At 42.5% G+C, this 18,593-nt stretch overlaps 1 protein-coding gene across 2 annotated transcripts in view; it reads right to left on the minus strand.

Annotated features, from left to right (window-relative positions):
- Positions 1 to 18,593, minus strand: part of ATG4C (autophagy related 4C cysteine peptidase) — a 181,931-nt gene that overhangs the window by 148,764 nt on the left and 14,574 nt on the right. For both annotated transcript variants that reach the window (XM_069232527.1, XM_069232528.1), the window contains exon 2: positions 5,463 to 5,602. In XM_069232527.1, the coding sequence (XP_069088628.1) occupies positions 5,463 to 5,538 (76 nt within the window). In that variant the 5' untranslated portion in view covers positions 5,539 to 5,602. The remainder of the gene's footprint in view (positions 1 to 5,462; positions 5,603 to 18,593) is intronic.

Genomic DNA, 18,593 nt, shown 5'->3' on the forward strand with positions numbered 1-18,593 from the left:
GAAATATTCCAGAGATCAAATATCCTAGCTGCTTCTTGATTGAGTAACAGACACTTGAACATCAACACGAGAACTCCATAGATACTTTAACTGAGTCCACTAAACTGTGTTCATTGTAATGCTTCATCCAAGGGAAAAGCACTGAATGTAACCTCTGGAAGAAACCCCGAATGGCCCCACCACACTCCTTTTTATATTCTTCTAATCTTCCAGGGGTAATTTATTAGAGGACCTTGAGTTTTTCCTTCTAAATACTAAAACATATAATTTTAATACTCAATTAGAATACTATCTAGTATAAACATCCCAGCTCATCAAGTTGTTTTTCCAAGACTTTACATGTTTCCCACCCCCAAAAACCATAAAGGGAGTCACTCTTCTGGCATTACTCTTTACTGCCCTTACCTTTGGAGGATGCCTGGTTTCAGCTCTGATTTTCTTTAGGGTCAGTGGGACATTAAGATGAGATTCAAAGAATAGTTTAAACAGAGTGCGGTCTAAGCCATAGTCCTATTGCAGGCCACTATGCTTTAATGTTGTCTTTGTATAAATATACTTTCAACGAAGTCTCAATAGGTAGGAATATGATAATCTCCACAGTATTAGTGGGACATTAATATTGCACATGGCGGTACAGATACCAGTGGCACCAGTAATTTCTGGCTGCAGAATTACGGGAGGATTTGAAAAAAAAAAACAGACACATGTGGGAAATGGAAAAAACATGAGAACATTTGTGCTACTGTGTCAGTTTTTACAAATGAACCGATCATTCTGGAACTTTTTGGAGGGGACTAACTTCTCCAGATTTGACCTGGAAGATTTTTCCACGCAACACAATGAGATATTACCAGATGTGGGAATACCACAAGACTGATAATACCTATTTAGGTGGAAAGTTCTACTCCGGCTCAATTCGGTATTTAGGCCATGCTTGCAATGCGTGCCAAAGACCGGTTCCTCCATGCTCAGCCTTTCAAATGTATATCTAAGCATAGATATACAACACTGCTTAAAAATCTATAAATGAACAGAATTGTCACTTCAATGAAACCACCATATTAGAACTACTCACTGATCTATGGTTCACTTCCAACACCATAAATACTGTTTGTGCTTGTGGGATTAAATTATTATTCACAAGAATATTTAATTACAATGAGTCAGGCACACATCAGACAGAGATCAGTTCATGATATAATACATAATCTCTTTTCTTCTCACAGAATAAATTCATTTTGAGTCTTAATAACAGACTACCTATGCATCTTCTGAAATTATGGCACATTACAATTGCAAGCTGTCTTCTATCACTATGGCATCTATGTTATAAGAATATTTAACCTCACAGTTTGTTTGGGCTACTTAATCCTAATAGGTACTTCTTTTAAACAAGCCCTGAAATAGTGTTACACGAGAAAGGACTGTAAACAATAGGTGTATATATTACCTAATTTAATGATACACAATTTACATCACAAGGATGGAGGCCTGAGCTGGCACCTGGATTCAAACTTGTGACTTGCACAGATCATGTCAAGAAACATAGTTACCTTTTCTTGCTTCATTGAAACCCACTGATTCAATGTTGGCAATATCTTAAAACCTCAAAAAACGGTATGTTTCCTCATATTATAATATAGCTATTGTAGCAAACTGGGCTTCTTTGCAGATGCCTCCCCCCACACTTTTTACCTCCATCTGAACTGCTAGATGCTGGGATTTGACTCTGAAAGTGCACTGGGACTTTCTAACCAGACACCAGTGTCAGTGCTCTTTCCCCTAAGAAGGTACTGTGGTTTGGTAAACCCAACTGGCAAGGACTTTAGCACTCCTGTAAGGCCGCAGTAAATGGTTCTAGTGGTACGAAGGGCAGGGATGGTAAAGGGGTCACCAGGGCTGAAACACGGATGGTGCCATCCTGTGTGACTCATGTAGAGGCAAAGCCTGCCGAGCTGCTGGGTCAGACTGCACAAGCAGCTTATCTGCTCTAATTAGACACCAATTGCAGGCAGAGTCCATTCAATGACACAGTACAGGTCAGCCACCCCTAAGACAGGCGTCCTATAGGCCAGAAGGCAGGGTTCACTGTGCTATGAGTGTGGCCATATATGCCCCAGCATATATGCCCCTGTGGCAGCATTCACAACCCAATGCTACCACAAGTGACCAGCGGTCCATAGGATAACATGGGCTGACAACTGGGCAGACGCAAGATATCCAGCTCCATGATGGTCCCAACGATTTTCTCCATGTTTGGTGTCAAACACTGTGCTTTCTAACCCTGAGCACGATTCTCGTGCCCAGGATTAACAAGCATGTACCTTGGTGATGTCCTTAGAGGATGCTCCTAAGATACCAGCTTTCCCCTCCCTTGGTGGGCTCTCCTGAGCCATTTGCCACCAAGATAAGAGTCTTCTCTCCTGCTGGTCAAGTTAATACTTCCCCCAGGATGGAAACAAAGTACCTAGGCAGGATGGAAGTCACACCTCTGCCCTCCCAGGATGGCTAGTGTTTACAGTGATCAAGGCGGTGAGTCTTAAAGGCTTTAACCATCCTTGATATGTAATCTTTTGTCCCCCACTCGAAAACAAAGCCTTTCCTGCCCTGTCTAGGCTGGCAGGTGGGAAAATTAGTTATTCAGGAGGCATATGCCTCCAAAAGGCTAGACACACCTTTAGGGTCGACTAGGAGGCCTGTACAGCCGAAGGAAGGTACTATCATGTCGGCAAACCTCAGGAATAGTGGGTTTTGGGTTGAAAAGTGATGTACTCCCACAGAAAGTTATCACTTCAAGGGCGGAGTAGGCGCAGGGACTAGTAGCCCATCGGCCACTGTCCCACACACCCTTAACGCCCCCTAAACCAGGACTTCAGGGGCTCCCCTGGCACCAGCACCTCAGTTCTGACTTTAAATCTGAGAGGCAAAGAGAAGACACCATCACTGACAACAGGACTTTGGACTCCGCAGCACAAAGGGAGAACACTTAAGTGCCCTGAGGAAACCATATACTGTAACTGTGTGATCGACATGTGGCCGTGGTGAAAACTTGTTGCTCCCATCAAAAGGACTTCAGTGAAAGCCAGAAAGTAAAGCAGACTCCCATGACTGTTGGTACCAGTCACCTGCAACCTGCAGAAGAATCGTCGTGCTGAAGTCCCAAGATGTGCAATCTGTTGGGCCCCTTGTGAGCGAGCCCAAAGAAAGTCGATCCCTACACCCCGGGAGGGGCAATGAAAATCTTGCTAAGTTTCGACCCACTACTCCATTTCGGATGCCCATGAAGTAAATACAGGCTACTTTTTCCAAGGCTTGTCGGTCACCAGCTAGGTAACCAACACCGTCTCGGACAAACTCCAGACCAGTTCCCAGCATGTGACGGATGTCGGCAAGGCCCCACTCCTGAGATCCTGTATCTGGAAGGAGGCAACTTCGATAGAGGTGACAAAGCATCTTTGGCACGACCAGCCTGTGATTGACTGCTGAAAGGCTACCACTGCACCCGGACTTCCAACATGGTAGTGAAGATCCTGCTGTGGAATCGAGGTCAGGGACTCTAAAGGCCTCTACTCTCTGAGGATAGAGTAGTTCGACCCCCCAAGTGTGTGTTTGTCAAGTGCTGCAATTTTAACAGTGCCCACAGATCCTGTCAGCACCCAGAACAGCCAGAGCACTGCTGCACCTGGACTCCCTGGGCAAGGTAACAGAGTACTGACTGTTAAGTCTTGGCCTAGGGACCCACCAAACCATAACTCCAGTTGGGTTCCAGGGAACTCACCCCACAAGCGTCCAATTGCACGCTGTGCTTTTTCCGCCATTGGCATCAACGGAACTGTGAGATATTCAAAAGTGCATTTATTTTTCAGCGCTTCTAAACTTCACAACTCCAGATGTTTGTAAGAAACAAAGTTCATTTTGGTGTCTAAATTAAGATAAAAATCTGCTTTAGTTTTCTAAATTGGTGTTGGATTTCTTTCGAATTATCTCATTTACTTATCATCCATGTGGGTGTTGTGAAATGCTTTACACATGCTCCTCTAAGCAGCCAGACTGCCCTTTGGCACTCTACCAGGACTGAGCTAAGGTTTGCTGGTGTGAACCAGAGGTCCACTTCTGGATAACATGCTAGTATTACATGGCAAGACATCCAGATCATACCACATAATACTGCCACCTTGCCACAGCTATTCAAAGTCATTCATCTAGGAAGATACAGTGTTTCTGTTTTGTTGTTTCAGACCATATATTTTGTGTTTTTTAGCTGGATTTACTTTAAATCTCACATTCCCTTTATACAAGAGTACATTTTCTAGGAATTAATATTTCTCTGATCTTACCAGAAAAACAGTTTTACATTTATTCCATAACTCTCCAATCAATTATTGCCAGGTAATCAAGTATATAACAATTATTACCAAGTATTTAAGTATAGAGGCAGTATAATTATGTTTGCTTACTTTCCAGAGCCCTATTTTTAACAACAGACACCTCAGCAAGCTCATGACTCCTAAAGACTAGAACCCATGTGTTCCTCCAGTATGACTGAAAGAGAATGCAGAGAGGTGACTGGGTCCATCAGCTTGCACCGTAGGTGGTGGTGTTGCTGGGGTTTGCCCTTTTTTTTTTTTTTTTTTTTTAAATAGTGTGGGATAGTCCAGGAACATTCTCGTTGGGTGATGAACATCTCCTTGCAAAGTGAAGTCTTTGAACCTCTAGTAAATGAGAGCAAAAAAATATGTGACGCCTCACTTGTGGATTGAAAGTATTCCAAAAGCTAGGTACAGGCACTGTGACCTATCTGCTGTTATGTCTCTATAATGGTTCAGTCCGTTTAGGGCAACAGCCTCACTGAGCTGGATCTTAGCAGGCAGCCAGAGATGCATAATAGGGTCAGTGAGGTTTTGTTATCTGATGCAATGTTCATGCAAGTTCACCCATACTATGTCAAGTCACCATTATTCATTTGTCTTGCAGTGTAAATGTAAAGTAAGGCACAATCTCTCATGCTCAATAAGTGCTTCCGTATATATCTTTGCTGAGGTCTTCATTACTTAGCATTCTAGAGCATTACAAGTGAAAGCTCCAAGAAATTATGACCTTACCCTAAGAAAATATTGCTTGAACTTTTAGCACAAAATTCCTTTATCTTTGGAATACTATCTAATGTTTATAATCTTGACGCGTTTGCAGGATCCCGAGGTGCAATTTTAATTATGCACAGGAACGGTAGGCCTTCAAGTTACTCATATGTGTGACCACACGATGCCAATTCACTTTTAAGGGAACAGTTCGTTGACAACATTGTGGTCAAGTATCCTTGTCACTGTTTTTACCTAGAGATTATAATTTCACTGAGAACGAGGTCTAGGTCAAAAACTGAGGAGCCTAAGGTCGGTGTCCAGGTCAAAAAGCTGTACAGTAAAGATAAACAATGGTGTACAGGAGGGCTGAATGATACTTACTATATTTCATGTTGTGCCATGCAGATATGAATTTTGTTTTCAATTTTTCCACTTCATCTGCCCCAGTAGTCTCCATGTTCACATTCAAAGAGAAAAGCCATCACTTTTCTTGCTTGGTGTTGTAACACAAAGTTCTTTCACTGAAAAAATGGGAAATTAGTCAAAGCAGTATTGCTGAGTAGGCACAGTTAAAAGTGTAGAAACTGATGTGAAACTAATGATTTGTATAATAGAAACACATGTTTCTGCCTCTTGACCCATCTTACAAACATGAACTGAGCTAAAACTTTATTTGTAACCATGCATTTCAAATATGCCTACTTTCTGACAATATCTAGTTTTCTATAGGCTTCATTTTTTTTTTTTTAAATAAGAGTAGATATAACACTTGACTAATATATCAAAATTCAAAAATAGCATTAACCTTACAATTATGTTCAAATTAATTATGATCTACTACCAACTAAAAAATATGGTGAAATTACAATCACAGTTTTTTAAAGTGAGTGAACGTAATGAAAGACGACAGGAGAGAAGGACAAATGAGCCCTATATCCAGTTAAGAAACAAGGGCCAAGGTTGAGTGGCAGATGACCTGCTCTTCCATGACCCACAGCATTATACAGGTCAATGAGGAAAAGGTCAGTTGGCATCAGCCCCTGCACCCTGTTCCACAAATGGCAACAGGACGAATGGGCAGGTGACAGCTCTTCCCTTGTGCTGCGTCACAGTACTTTGTGCTGCTCCCCATCCACTGGGCCTGTGCAGCACCCCTTCGTTCTCAGGCCTTGCCCGATTGCTCCACCTTGGACCATGTATCACTCTTCCAAATAGAATGGCTCTAAAACTGCCAATCATTTTGGTTCTTGTATAGTAAAAAGGTATTCCTTAAAGTTCACTAAAATACATCACAGGTACACCAGCGGTGGCGGCCTCAAATCGGAGGGGCTGGTGTGTGTGTGTGTGTGTGTGTGTGTTGGGAGGGGGGATAATATATATATTTTTTCTCAAAACTTACCTCTCTCTTCCCGCTCCGCCGCCTCTTGCCGCTTAGCTCCTCTTCTTCTGGTGTCAGCATTTCCTGAGACACCAGCACAGGCTCCCCAGCAATCCTGGCACTGCTTTCCTGCTAGACATAGCATGAAAGCAGCATCAGGATTGCTCCGAGTGGCTTGGACTGTGGCTCATGGGGTCTGTGGAGTTTATCCAGACCGGTTGTTTAACACAGCTAGGTTGGAGAAACCTAAGGGAACATCTGTGTTTGGCCAGCCACTTAGGTGCACTCACTCAACTCCCCTCCCCTCTTCCGTGGCCCAGCCCCGCCCCTCCCTTCCCTTCCCTTCACACGCTTCTGGCTGAGCCAGTAGCTGAAAGATAAAACAACAAAGAAATATTGTTTTAACTTTCAGCACCTGGCTTTGCTGTGTGATGGAGGAAGGTGGGGGGTAAGCTCCTTTGCCATTCTGAAGGAGCCGCACCTGAGGTACACCATGGGCATCGTCAGTTCCACCTCACCTCAGGGCAGAAATAAGCACCTATTACAGCTACAAATGTGACCCCTTCATAGTCAAGCTTGCAAATATCTTTTTAAAAAAACAAATCCTAGTCTATTTGAATTTCTAAAGCTTGTTGGTTTATCAGAACTCAGTCGAAATGCGTCAGGCACTATGTTTACCCCAGTCCGAAGAAGGCTGGCAATCTTTTGATATTAGATGTAATACATTTAAAACAATTATGAGGATATCTACAGAAAATATTTCATGCCACCTGCATTGACGAATGGACGAATTTGAGAAAACACGGTACAGAGATAACAGCATTCCTTTGAAGGGAACTGGCGAGCCACAGATAATGCATGTTGCCTTTTTGTTTACACTCTGTGCAGAAGCGAAATTACGTAGTCATTTTCTCTGTTTTTACGGATAATCGTCATTTCATCCTTGCCTTTGACACTGGCCTTTGGAGAAAGACGAGTCTATTTGAAACCATAGCCAGGGTCACCCTATGCCCTCTTTTTCCTCTAGATTCTATTTTTGTAAATGCTATAGAATGATATGTTGTGCTAGAATTCTATGCTTGAATAAGTCATATACACTGATTTAAATTCGTATTAGGAATGCACATTTGTCGCTATTCTCATGTTTATGGTACATTCTGCAAGCCCCCTAGATGCACTCATTGTTCAATATTTGGACATTCGTTATTCTATGTAGAACTCCAAGTGGTTCATCAATGAACGAATGATGGTAAGGAAAAGAAAACGTGATTGACTATGTATTACATAACTTTAATGTTAATATTCCCGTAGCACACTTCTTCCTCCTCAATATATGTATAGATATTTATTGTGAAACTTTAAAGCTGGACAAAGTAACATAAAATTAACAAGCATTGATAAAACCAAAAGATCTCAAGGCACAGGAGGGAGACAACAGGCAAAGAAACAAAGCTGTAAAGAAGTTCTTCATGCAGTTCAATATATTTGTTTGAATGGAGGTGGAAGGATAAACCTGATGAGGCTATTTTATTAGGTGATAAATGCATTAGTCCAATGGGTTGAGCCAAGATATGACTTACAAAGTCTCAAGACAACGGCTGAAGGAGACTGTTAAGAAAGCCAGTGGTTGAAAGAGGCTGACCCAAAGCCCTACCATAATTTTAGTGTTAGCAATAGGTCTCCTTGGTAGCTGAGCTTTTACATTTCTAGACGTAAAAGGAGAGGCAGGTCGTATTATCTTCATAAATATTCCACTTTAGGGCAAAAATTTACTTCAGGGATTAAATGAATAAGTAGTAAAACTCAAAAGAATGTCACAATTGCGCAGGATATTCAGTACTGTTGAACTGGGTTTCTGCCATGCCATAATTGTTTTAAAACATGTTTATCGGTTTAACAATGCACTACTACTCCATCAAACAGAAAAACTGGGGGGAGCTCCTGGTGGTTCGTAAGTCACAAGCATACAAGTTAAATCGTTGTATGTTGACAATTGTGCAGCAATGCGATATGGAAAGAATTGATATTTCTCAAAGAAGAAAATGTGGTCTAAAGCCAGATACATTGAGCCCTATTAACAAACCAGTATGTAGCAGCTGAAAAAGGCTGGTTGCAAGCAAGGTTCTATTTTTGATGCAACTGATGCACTAATCATTCGCCTCACAAAATGTACTTTTGAAGAATGTTGCACAACCTCCTCCCTCGTGAATATTAATGAGACCGAAAAAAAGTAGTGAACCCATGTGAATGAGAGTGAATGCAAGGACGTGAGTAGACCTCCACAAGTGGAAACATGAAGAGTAAGATGAAGCAAATAATTGGCAGTACATCCATTTTATTGGGAGGTTTGGTGAGCATGTTATTAACTCATTACTAGCCCCTCATTACCAGCTTACAAGGAAGGGAACAGCTTTGAATCAGTTCTGAAGTTTGGAGGTCACCATTCTATGAAGCCACAACTTAATAGTTGTAAAATGGCTCAAGACGCAGCACAGAAGGTATTGGGGAGGGCTGAAGATAAACTGGCTCCACTGTGACACGCGTGTTTCTGGATTTGAATTTTGAATCTGCACATTTAAATACATAATCCATGTTCTACAGAGCTGCAGTGATGGCAGTAGGCACAGAATGTAGCTTATCATATCCAATTTGTAAAACATCTCACTTTAGTGTGCTATCTATTGCTAGATGATCTGAACTTTCACTATGCTATGGCTGACATTGAAGTAATTGCAGTTAAACTTTATCTAAATAGGACATTTAAATAAGAATGTGTGTCTTATTTAGGCTTGGTACATCTTGTCAAGCCACTTTATAGGTCAAAGCCTACCAGACAGCTCAGCTGCCTGGTTGCAAAAGATCACTTGGGTACATTCGGAAAGCTTCCCTGGGAATGCATTCTGCCCATTGTTTACCATTAGCTTTCTGGTTCGTAACTCACATTTGCTTACTTTGTGTTTGTGGCTTTATTTGCCTTAGGCTGTCCAGCTTGAGTTTGTCTCTTCAGTGGAGCAAAGCCCGTTTACATGGGCTCCTTGTGTTCTTTCACCTCTCTCCTTTCAGTAAACAGGCCTTTAACCTTGTTCTTATCTGGTCACATTTGCTGTGCATTTAATGTCAGGCTCTGTCTTTGTGGAAGCTTGGTGTTTACTTTTCTTTCGGACTTTAATGTGAGAGGATTTATGTGACAGTCATACTGGGTACTAGGAGTGTGCTGGGGGAAAGCTGTATGATATTATACTTTTCTAGCACACAAAACAATTTGAATGTCTGTTAATGACCTGAGCAGATATTTTAGAATATATCTGAATTAGTAAAGCACACATGAAGTACATTTTTTGATAATTCTGAAGTGTGGTGAAAACGAATATTTTAATAGAATCAAAACATATTAATATGCTAGGTGATGACATTTCCACACATTATCATATGTGCGCTGTATAACTTTATAGGTAAAACTGTACGGCTGTGCAAATATAATGGCCATTTCAATTGAAAAGGTGTTGTCTATAATGGCAGTGCGCTATCACACCATACATGCTCCATTTCACGCCACTTTACTCTGCTCCACTCCACCCCACTGCACTCTTCTCCGCATCACTCTGCCTCAGTGCACTCTACTCTGCACCACTTCAATCTATACCATTCCAATGCAGCCTATACTACCATACACCACTGCACTCTTCGCCATTGCAGTCTACACCACTCCAATCCACTCCAGTCTTTGTACCACTCCACTCCTCACCAATGCACCCTAAGCCAATCCACTCTACACCACTGTTATCTACTCTGCACCACTGAATTTTATGCCACTCTACGACATTGCACTCTATACCACTGCACTATACCGTCCACCACTCCACTCTACGGCATTTCACTCTACTCCAAAACAACTTACTCTATATGCCACTACACTATGCTACTGCAATCTACAGTGTACCACCCTACTCTATGCCACTCTACTCTGCACCACTCTGCACCACTGCACTCTGCACCACTGCACTCAAAATCAATGCACTTTATGCCAGTGCACACTAAGCCAATCTACTCTGCACCACTGCACTCTACAACATTGCACTCTTCACCACTCTATTCTACTCTGCCCCACTGTACTTCATGCCACTCTACTCTGCACCACTCTACTATATGCCACCCTATACCACTGCACAGCACTCTACTTTGCAACACTGCACTCTATGGCACTTTTCTACACCATTCTATTGTATGCCACTGCACTCTAAAGCCATGCTCTCTACCCTGCAACACTTCACTCTGAAACAATCTACTCTACACCACTGAAATTATTGCCACCCTACTGCACTCCATTCCACTCTACACCACTGTAATCTATGATGTGCCTCTCCACTCTGCCGCTCTACTGCACTCTACTCTAATGTATTCTACACCATTACACTCTATATTACCTCACTCTACGCCACTGCAATCTATTCTAAGCCACTCTATGCCACTTCACTCTACTATGAAACAATCTACTAGGCATCAGTACACATGGTCACTTCCCCCTGCACCACTGCAATCTACACTGTGCCAGTTTATGCCAATGCACTCTACACCACTTTGCTCTAAACCAATGCACTCTACACCACTGCACCCTATGCCACTCTATTCTACTCTGCACCACTGTACTCTACGCTATAGCTCTCTACGCCACTCTACTTTAATGCACTCTACCCCCTCTACATCACAGCACTCTACAACACTCAACCCTGCAACACTGCACTCTGCGTCATTCTACACCAACGCACTCTTCGCCACTACACTATACCCCGCAGCACTTTATGCCCATCCACCGTTTGCCACTCTAATCTAGTCTGTACCACTGCACTCTATGCCATTGCACTCTATTGTAAGCCACTGCACTCTACTCCACTCTGCACAACTCCACTCTACGCCACTACACACTACTCTCCACCTCTCTACGCCACTGCACTCTACACCACTGTCATGGCCCTCTAGGTCACTATAATTTATGCTACTGCACTATAGGCCACTCCATGACACTCAACTCTATTACACTACTGTATATTCCACGATACTCCACTCTGACACTCTACTCCATTGAACTCTACTCCACAACACTTTACTTCACTCCACGCCCCACCACTCTATGCTCCCACACTCTATGTCCCTCCAACTCTATAGTCCCCACTCTATAGCACTTTACTCTAGGCGACTCTACTCTATGCTGCGCCACTCCACTCTATGCCACTCCACTCCACTCCAGGCCTTTTCAATCTAGGATAATATCCTCTCTCCACAACATTCCATGACACTACACAACACTTCACGTCACTGTACTCTACACCACTCCCTTTTATGCCACTAACTTTTAGCCATGCTGAACAATATCCATGCTGGTGTATAACACGGCTAAAACACATTGGAAAAGCCAATAGCTCTTACATAGGCGAGACCATTTGGTTTTGCCAAGGCTTGTTGCTATTCTGTCCACCGTGTAGAAACTGCCAAACAAATGTATGCACATTATTTGTACCTCCTAAGGTGCAGCAAACAATAATAACGTTCTTGATTTAACAAATGCGTATCGATTGTCATGAAACAACCAGACTAAAAATACAGGAACCTTAGAACAATAACTATATCCTATATATACTTTAAACCACTACTTTGGATATGGGCCATGAACATGTGTTTAAAAATGTTAACTACTATTCTACAGCGTGTGTGATTTGTCTCAAAGTAACAGGATACTGTTTTACCTGAATGAACGAACACTACCCATTTCACAAAATCAGGACCGGTTTGTGATTTATTACAGCTTCTGCATTATCAATCCTGCAGATAGTCCTCCAAGCCATAAACTGACCAATATAACTTTGGACAAGGAGCAGGATGCCACAATACATTTAGCCCTAAAACATTGAACTATGGGTGCGCACATACAATTTGCGGTCTCTGGAAAGTGTCACGGGCAAAGACATCAGATTATTTCTGGCAGGAGATGATATGATTGCGTGGCAGTACTTTTACAGCGCGCACTGTTTACAGATCCATCTCTAAGTATTGCGATTAACAAAGAGGGCTGTACTCAGACATTCTGGTCAACCTCTGCAACCACAACTGTAAGCGGTTCTTGAGCTTGTTGAGGCTCCACATGGTACCTTTTCAAAAGCTCCTGGGACTGTGGTTGAGGTAAGAATCCCATATGAACCGGAAGTGAAGGAAATAGAGACTGATAGGGTGATTGGGAACATCAAAGCCCGGAGATGGGGATACACACGTGAAGAGTTCATAGGCTCCCCTTGGCCTTCTATAAAAGTTTCAACCTGTTAACAGTCGAATGTTTAGCTGTTCAGAAATTTCGTGATGTTCATGATCTAACACATTTATTTCCTTTGCTTTTCATTGGTTAAAAGACTACCACATTTATCTATTTACAAAATGCATCCATTTACATGCCAAACTACATGTCACAAGCAAACGTTTAACTGATGGAGCCGTCATGCTGGTGACACTCCCAAGTAAGCAAATCAGCAGATTCTTCTACATACAACCCTATAAGACCCAGAGCCACAAATTATCGTACATACAATCTCATAACCTGCCAATAGGCAAACCTCATACCCAGACCAGCGCCTCATACAGCCACATGTGCAAATCTAGTTGCCTCACACCTTGCATAAGACACCTTCACATCTACAATACAAACTGAATAAATAGACCCTAACCTCACACTCCAATTCAAACATTCTGCCCAGCAAAGCCTATAGCAGTCAACACCCTAAAAGCAACACATCTCAATCAACACACTTCTACAGCACTTACTACTGCAACATTTCTTATACCAACCCTGCCCCACCATACATACCCACACCCAATCTTAACATGCTTCTACTCACATAACTAATTACATGTATGTCTGTCTTGTCTTTCATAGCCAATCCCCCAGTTTACACAGCCATGTACTCACAGACATCACCATGCCTCATTTTCCACACATCTGAGGTTTATGGAGGCAATTACAATACCTACACACACATAACCTTCACCCACCACATCACAACGCACAGCACTCAACAATGACCCTTACGTGTTAAGTGTGGGTACCTCCCCAATGCGTATGTCTCCTATTGGGCAACATGGGGAGGTAAATAAAGGTCTGTCTGATGCGCTGTACCAAAGGGTGTCATTTATTTATTTTTAACATCAGGCTGCTCGGAAAGTGCCTCCTGAGCAGTCTCATTTCTCTTTTTTTTTTCACTACAATGATGATCAGCGCAAAGGGCTTGCTGGCATAATTTCAGTTAAATTGAAAGTAAAACAAGCTGATGGGCTTGTTTTACTTTCACTGAACCAGTGCTCGCGGACATATCTCCGATTCTCTTTGGGGAGGTATCGTTGGAAAGGGGAGAATCTCCCTATTCCAATGTTACCTCTGCCCAGGGGATCCCTGTTTGAGGATGGTCATAAGAGTGCGATCCCCAAGCAGGGATCCACCAACTAGGCACCACGGATGGGGAAGCAGCCCCTTAGGCAAGGGCTTGTGCTACCCCAGGGCAAAATATATATCAGTCTTTCTGCCCCATAGAGGGTAGGTGAGTGAAGTTACCCCCAATGTGCCCCCGCCCTCCCAGGGGGTGGGCGCTGGTGCAGAAAACCCTTAGACACCGCGGTTAAGTAAAAAAATGAATATAGAGGTGGGGGTGCCCAATATGGGCATGGCCATGCCCCCACCCCTAACTAAAATAAGGCAACAGTCTTCCTGCCTCCCCGGTGGGCAGCTGGTGGTGATTACCCCCAATCTACCTGAAACCCCACTAGACACCAGGGAATGTCGTTGTTTAATACAATAATGGGGTGGGGGCCACCATGGGCATGGCCATGCCCTCACCCTAAACAAGAAGACAGTCTTTCGGCCCCACCACCCACTGGAGTAGATGGGGGTAATACCCTCCTATATCTCCCCCCTCTGGCAAGGTGGGGGCCATAAGCCAACTAGACACCAGGGAATTAAAAAAAAAAAAAAGTTGGGTCGTTCTCATCTTAACATCAGGCACCACTTTCAACCCTAAAACCTTAACAGTCTTTCTGCTCCTTTGCAGACTAAAGTATCCCATCCAGGTTGCAAGCAAGAGGACATTTGATTATTTTGGGTGTTGCTTTTACATATGGGCCAGGAGAGTTTGGCCAACTTCCAGATTCATACCACTTGCAATGGTGAACGGCTGCACTTTTTGGCCTTGGGGAGGCTGCAACCTGGAAAAACCTACCAGACCCAGACAGTTCTGAAAAGTAGATATTTGCTGGGGGGTCCAGGGTGGAGTGCTGCACATGCAGCCCACACCATTTCTTACTCGCAATGCCCTGCAAACCTCAAACATGGACTAAAAATAATAATAATAATAATATTTTCCTCAAATTTCTGTGAGCAAAACTTCTGGAATCTGCAAGGAACCACAAATTTCCTACCACACATCATTCACCCAAGTCTCCCCATAAAAATGGTACCTCACTTGTGTGGTTGGACCAAGAGATCTGGACACAAAAGACCCTAAAGTGCTGTGTGGAGAGAACAGCAATAGGATAGCTGCAGGTTTTATGGCCATGCTCGGCCGCCACCCATGGAAACTTACCAACCACAGACATTTTTGTAAAGTGGACAACCAAGGGTTTCCAGGGTGGAGTGCTTTGTGTGAATTCCATTAGGTTTTCTTGTTCACAGTGTCCTGCAAACCTCAGACTTTGCCTGAGATCACACATTTTCCTTACATTTCCGTGAGGTAAAATTCCAAAATCTTCAGGAAAATCCACAAAATTCCGACAACCTAGCATTGCCCTGCTTTAGCTGGTAAAAAAGCTATACCACTTGTATAGTTAGGCCTAGTACCAGCACCAGAAACGGATCAAACCAAGGGAAATAGGAGTCCCCACAGAAGGACTTCCTTTGCCCTTTGTTTGATCTGTTCCTGTTGCGGGCGCTAGGCCCAGCCACACAAGTGAGGCAGCGTTTTTATCAGCACAAGTGGGGTAATGCTGGGTTATAGATTCCTGCGAGTCCCAAAAGTTTCAGTCACAGTAAAGTAAGGAGAATACATGATTTCAAGCAAAGTTTGAGGTTTGCAGGGCATTGTGGGTAAGAAAGAAAAAAGAAAAAAAAAAGAAGAAAAAAAACTTCATGGGACCCATGTAAGTCACCCCATCTTGGATTCCCCTGGGTGTCTCATTTTTAAAAATGTGCATGTTTGCTAGGTTTCCCCTAGGTGCCAGCTGAGCTAGGGACCAAAATCCACAGCTACCCACTTTGCACAAAAAAAAAAAACGGGTCATGTTTGACTGGAAAAAAGTGATGAATCCATGTTGCGTTTTTGGCCGTTTCCTGTCACTGGCACTAGGCCTTCCGAAACAAGTGAGGTACCATTATTATCGGAAGATTGAAGGGAATACTGGGTGGAAGAAAGTTGGTGGTCCCTTACAGATTCTAGAAATTTCCATCACAGAAATGTGAGGAAAATGTGTTTTTTAGTCAAAGGTTGATGTTTGCAAGGGATTCTAGGTAAAACAACCTGGTGAGAGCCGCACAAGTAATCCCATCCTGGATTTTCCAGGGTGTCTAGTTTTTAAAATGTGCAGGTTTGCTAGGTTTCCCTAGGTGCCCCCTGAGTTAGGGCCCAAAATCCACAGCTACCCACTTTGGAAAAAAACAAGGCAGCTTTCAGTGAAAAAATGTGACGTATTCTTGTTGCATTCTGGGCCGCTCCCTATCGCAGGCGCTAGGTCTACGCGCACAAGTGAGGTACCATTTTTATCAGAAGACATGTGGGAGTATATAACAGTAGGATACTTGCTACTGCCAAGTGGATTCCGCTGCATTTGTGCCTTCCAAATGTAAGCCAGTGTGTAAGAAAGAAGACATTTTGAAAAATACTCTAAATCATATGCTCCTACATGTACCCACAAATTCAGAGATGTACTAATAACCACTGCTCCTAAAATCCATATCTTGTGCCCATTTCAGAAATACATAGGTTATCTTGAAACCTATTTTTGACTCTATATATTTCTCAACGAATTGGTCTATACTTAGTACACAATGGAAAAACATTGTACGGTGCAACTCAGGTGTTGGTGCTGGGTACCTCGGGATCTTGGAAAACCTAAAAGCCCCACATATCCCAGCAACAAAAAGGGTCTAGCAAACGTAATGGTTCACTGCTTTTGTAAAAAAGACCATCCTGACAAAAAAACTTACAGATTAAAACATTGTCACAAATGGATGTTTTGTCCTACTCGTTTTCAATTTATTTCAATACTTAGTTTGTTTGGGGATAACCTTGAGGAATCTAAACATATGACCCCTTGCTGAATTTGGAATTTTGTCCACTTTTCAAAAATATATAGCTTTCCTGGATCACCCATGAGTTTCACACTGGTTTCCACTACAAACTGAAAGTGGATAGAAAGCACACAAAAAAATAGGAAAAATGCATAAACTGTAGTAAAAAAATTTTTTTTTTTTTTTTTTTTTTTAAATCAGCTCTGCATGTCCCTGAACACTGCAAAGATGGTGATTTTAGCAGACCAAACTGCTCGTTGATGCTATTTTTATGAAAAGAGAAGACACTTTCATTTAGAGCACTCACTTTTTTCCTATTTTTCCCCAAAAACTCAAAATTCAGCTAAAGTTTTTCTTAGTCCCTTGCAGGGGAATACAAAAACTCTGGGTACTTTTAGAATCCTCAGGATGTTGGACAAAAAGGACTCAATTTTGGTACGGATATCTTGTGTGGACAAAATGTTATGGAGGCCGTAGCACAAACTACTCCAAATAGCTGAACTAGGGCTCAGGCCTGGGGATGGGGGGGGTGGGGGGTTGGGGGGCAGGTCAGGCAGTTAAGGGGTTACTCTACTACCACAGACCATGGGTATCCTCACACAGCTAAAATGTAAACAATGCACAACCTAATAGCACAGCCTAAATAGGTCACATAAAACTAATTAATTAGTGAAAGGTACTGCAAGCACCTCTAACTGGAGCACTCAACACCCCAAAGCCACCATAAGGCACAAAACAACCTCCTCTACCTTACACAGTCTTGAACAATGATGGGCTGATAAGCCCAACTCAAATTCTAGGCCCTAATATGAACAACCAAATCACAGAAACACAGACAACTAAGTCCCACATATACACTCATTGAAACTTACCACCTCACCTCAACCAGAAGTATTCCAAGCATGCAAGCCTTATGCATCTTACCACACAAAACACAACCTTAGACCCTACATTAGGATCATAAGTACATCTTTAAACATCCAGCCCGACTCCCTAAAACACAACATTAAACCACATACCAAGACCCTTTAAACTCATTAGCAGCATGACGACAAAATCACTGTCACCTACAGCAAAAAAAAAAAAAAAACACCAGACTAAATTTGACAACTCTATGACAAGATAACATTAAGCTTAGCTACATTTATCAACATCTTATCAACCTGAACAATTTGTCTTTCGCTTTTGCATCACAATCACAAATTGCCTCTATAGCTCCTACAAACTCAAAACATGCCTAAAACTCAAAGAGGCTATGGCTTAAACCACACACTTACAATTAATTAGCATCCATGCAAACTCACACCTCAACACCCACCCTACACTCAGACTCACACAAGCCAGAACTCTAATCCAACACAACCATAAGAACTAATACCCAACTGTAGTACATTCACTGCATGCCACTTGACAGTAAAAACAAAAAACTGCTATCACTGATTTACCTCAACACCCTGATGTCCCAACTCACCAAAAGCCTGACAACTGATATGGTCACCCCAATCTCGCCTTCTTAAAACCACTGCAGCGCCTACCTTACAGACAATATGCAACCATACAGCGATAGGGCAACTGCAATCCACCACTAATGAAAAAAGTCAAACAAATCAGGTGAGCAGTAAACAAAATGAAGGCTAAGTCAAAGCAAATCATATCATGGTACCCTGGGTTACCCTGGTCAATCCCCACTTAGTTACTAAACACTAACATGACTAACACAACTTCCTTTCACCTAAATCCCTGACCTTACCATCCATTAAAAAAATCATTGTTTGCAGATGATCATAAACCAATTGTCCACAATCCATCATGTTGAGAT

Source organism: Pleurodeles waltl, chromosome 4_2, assembly GCF_031143425.1.
Source record: "Pleurodeles waltl isolate 20211129_DDA chromosome 4_2, aPleWal1.hap1.20221129, whole genome shotgun sequence".
In the NCBI taxonomy this organism is placed as follows: domain Eukaryota; kingdom Metazoa; phylum Chordata; class Amphibia; order Caudata; family Salamandridae; genus Pleurodeles; species Pleurodeles waltl.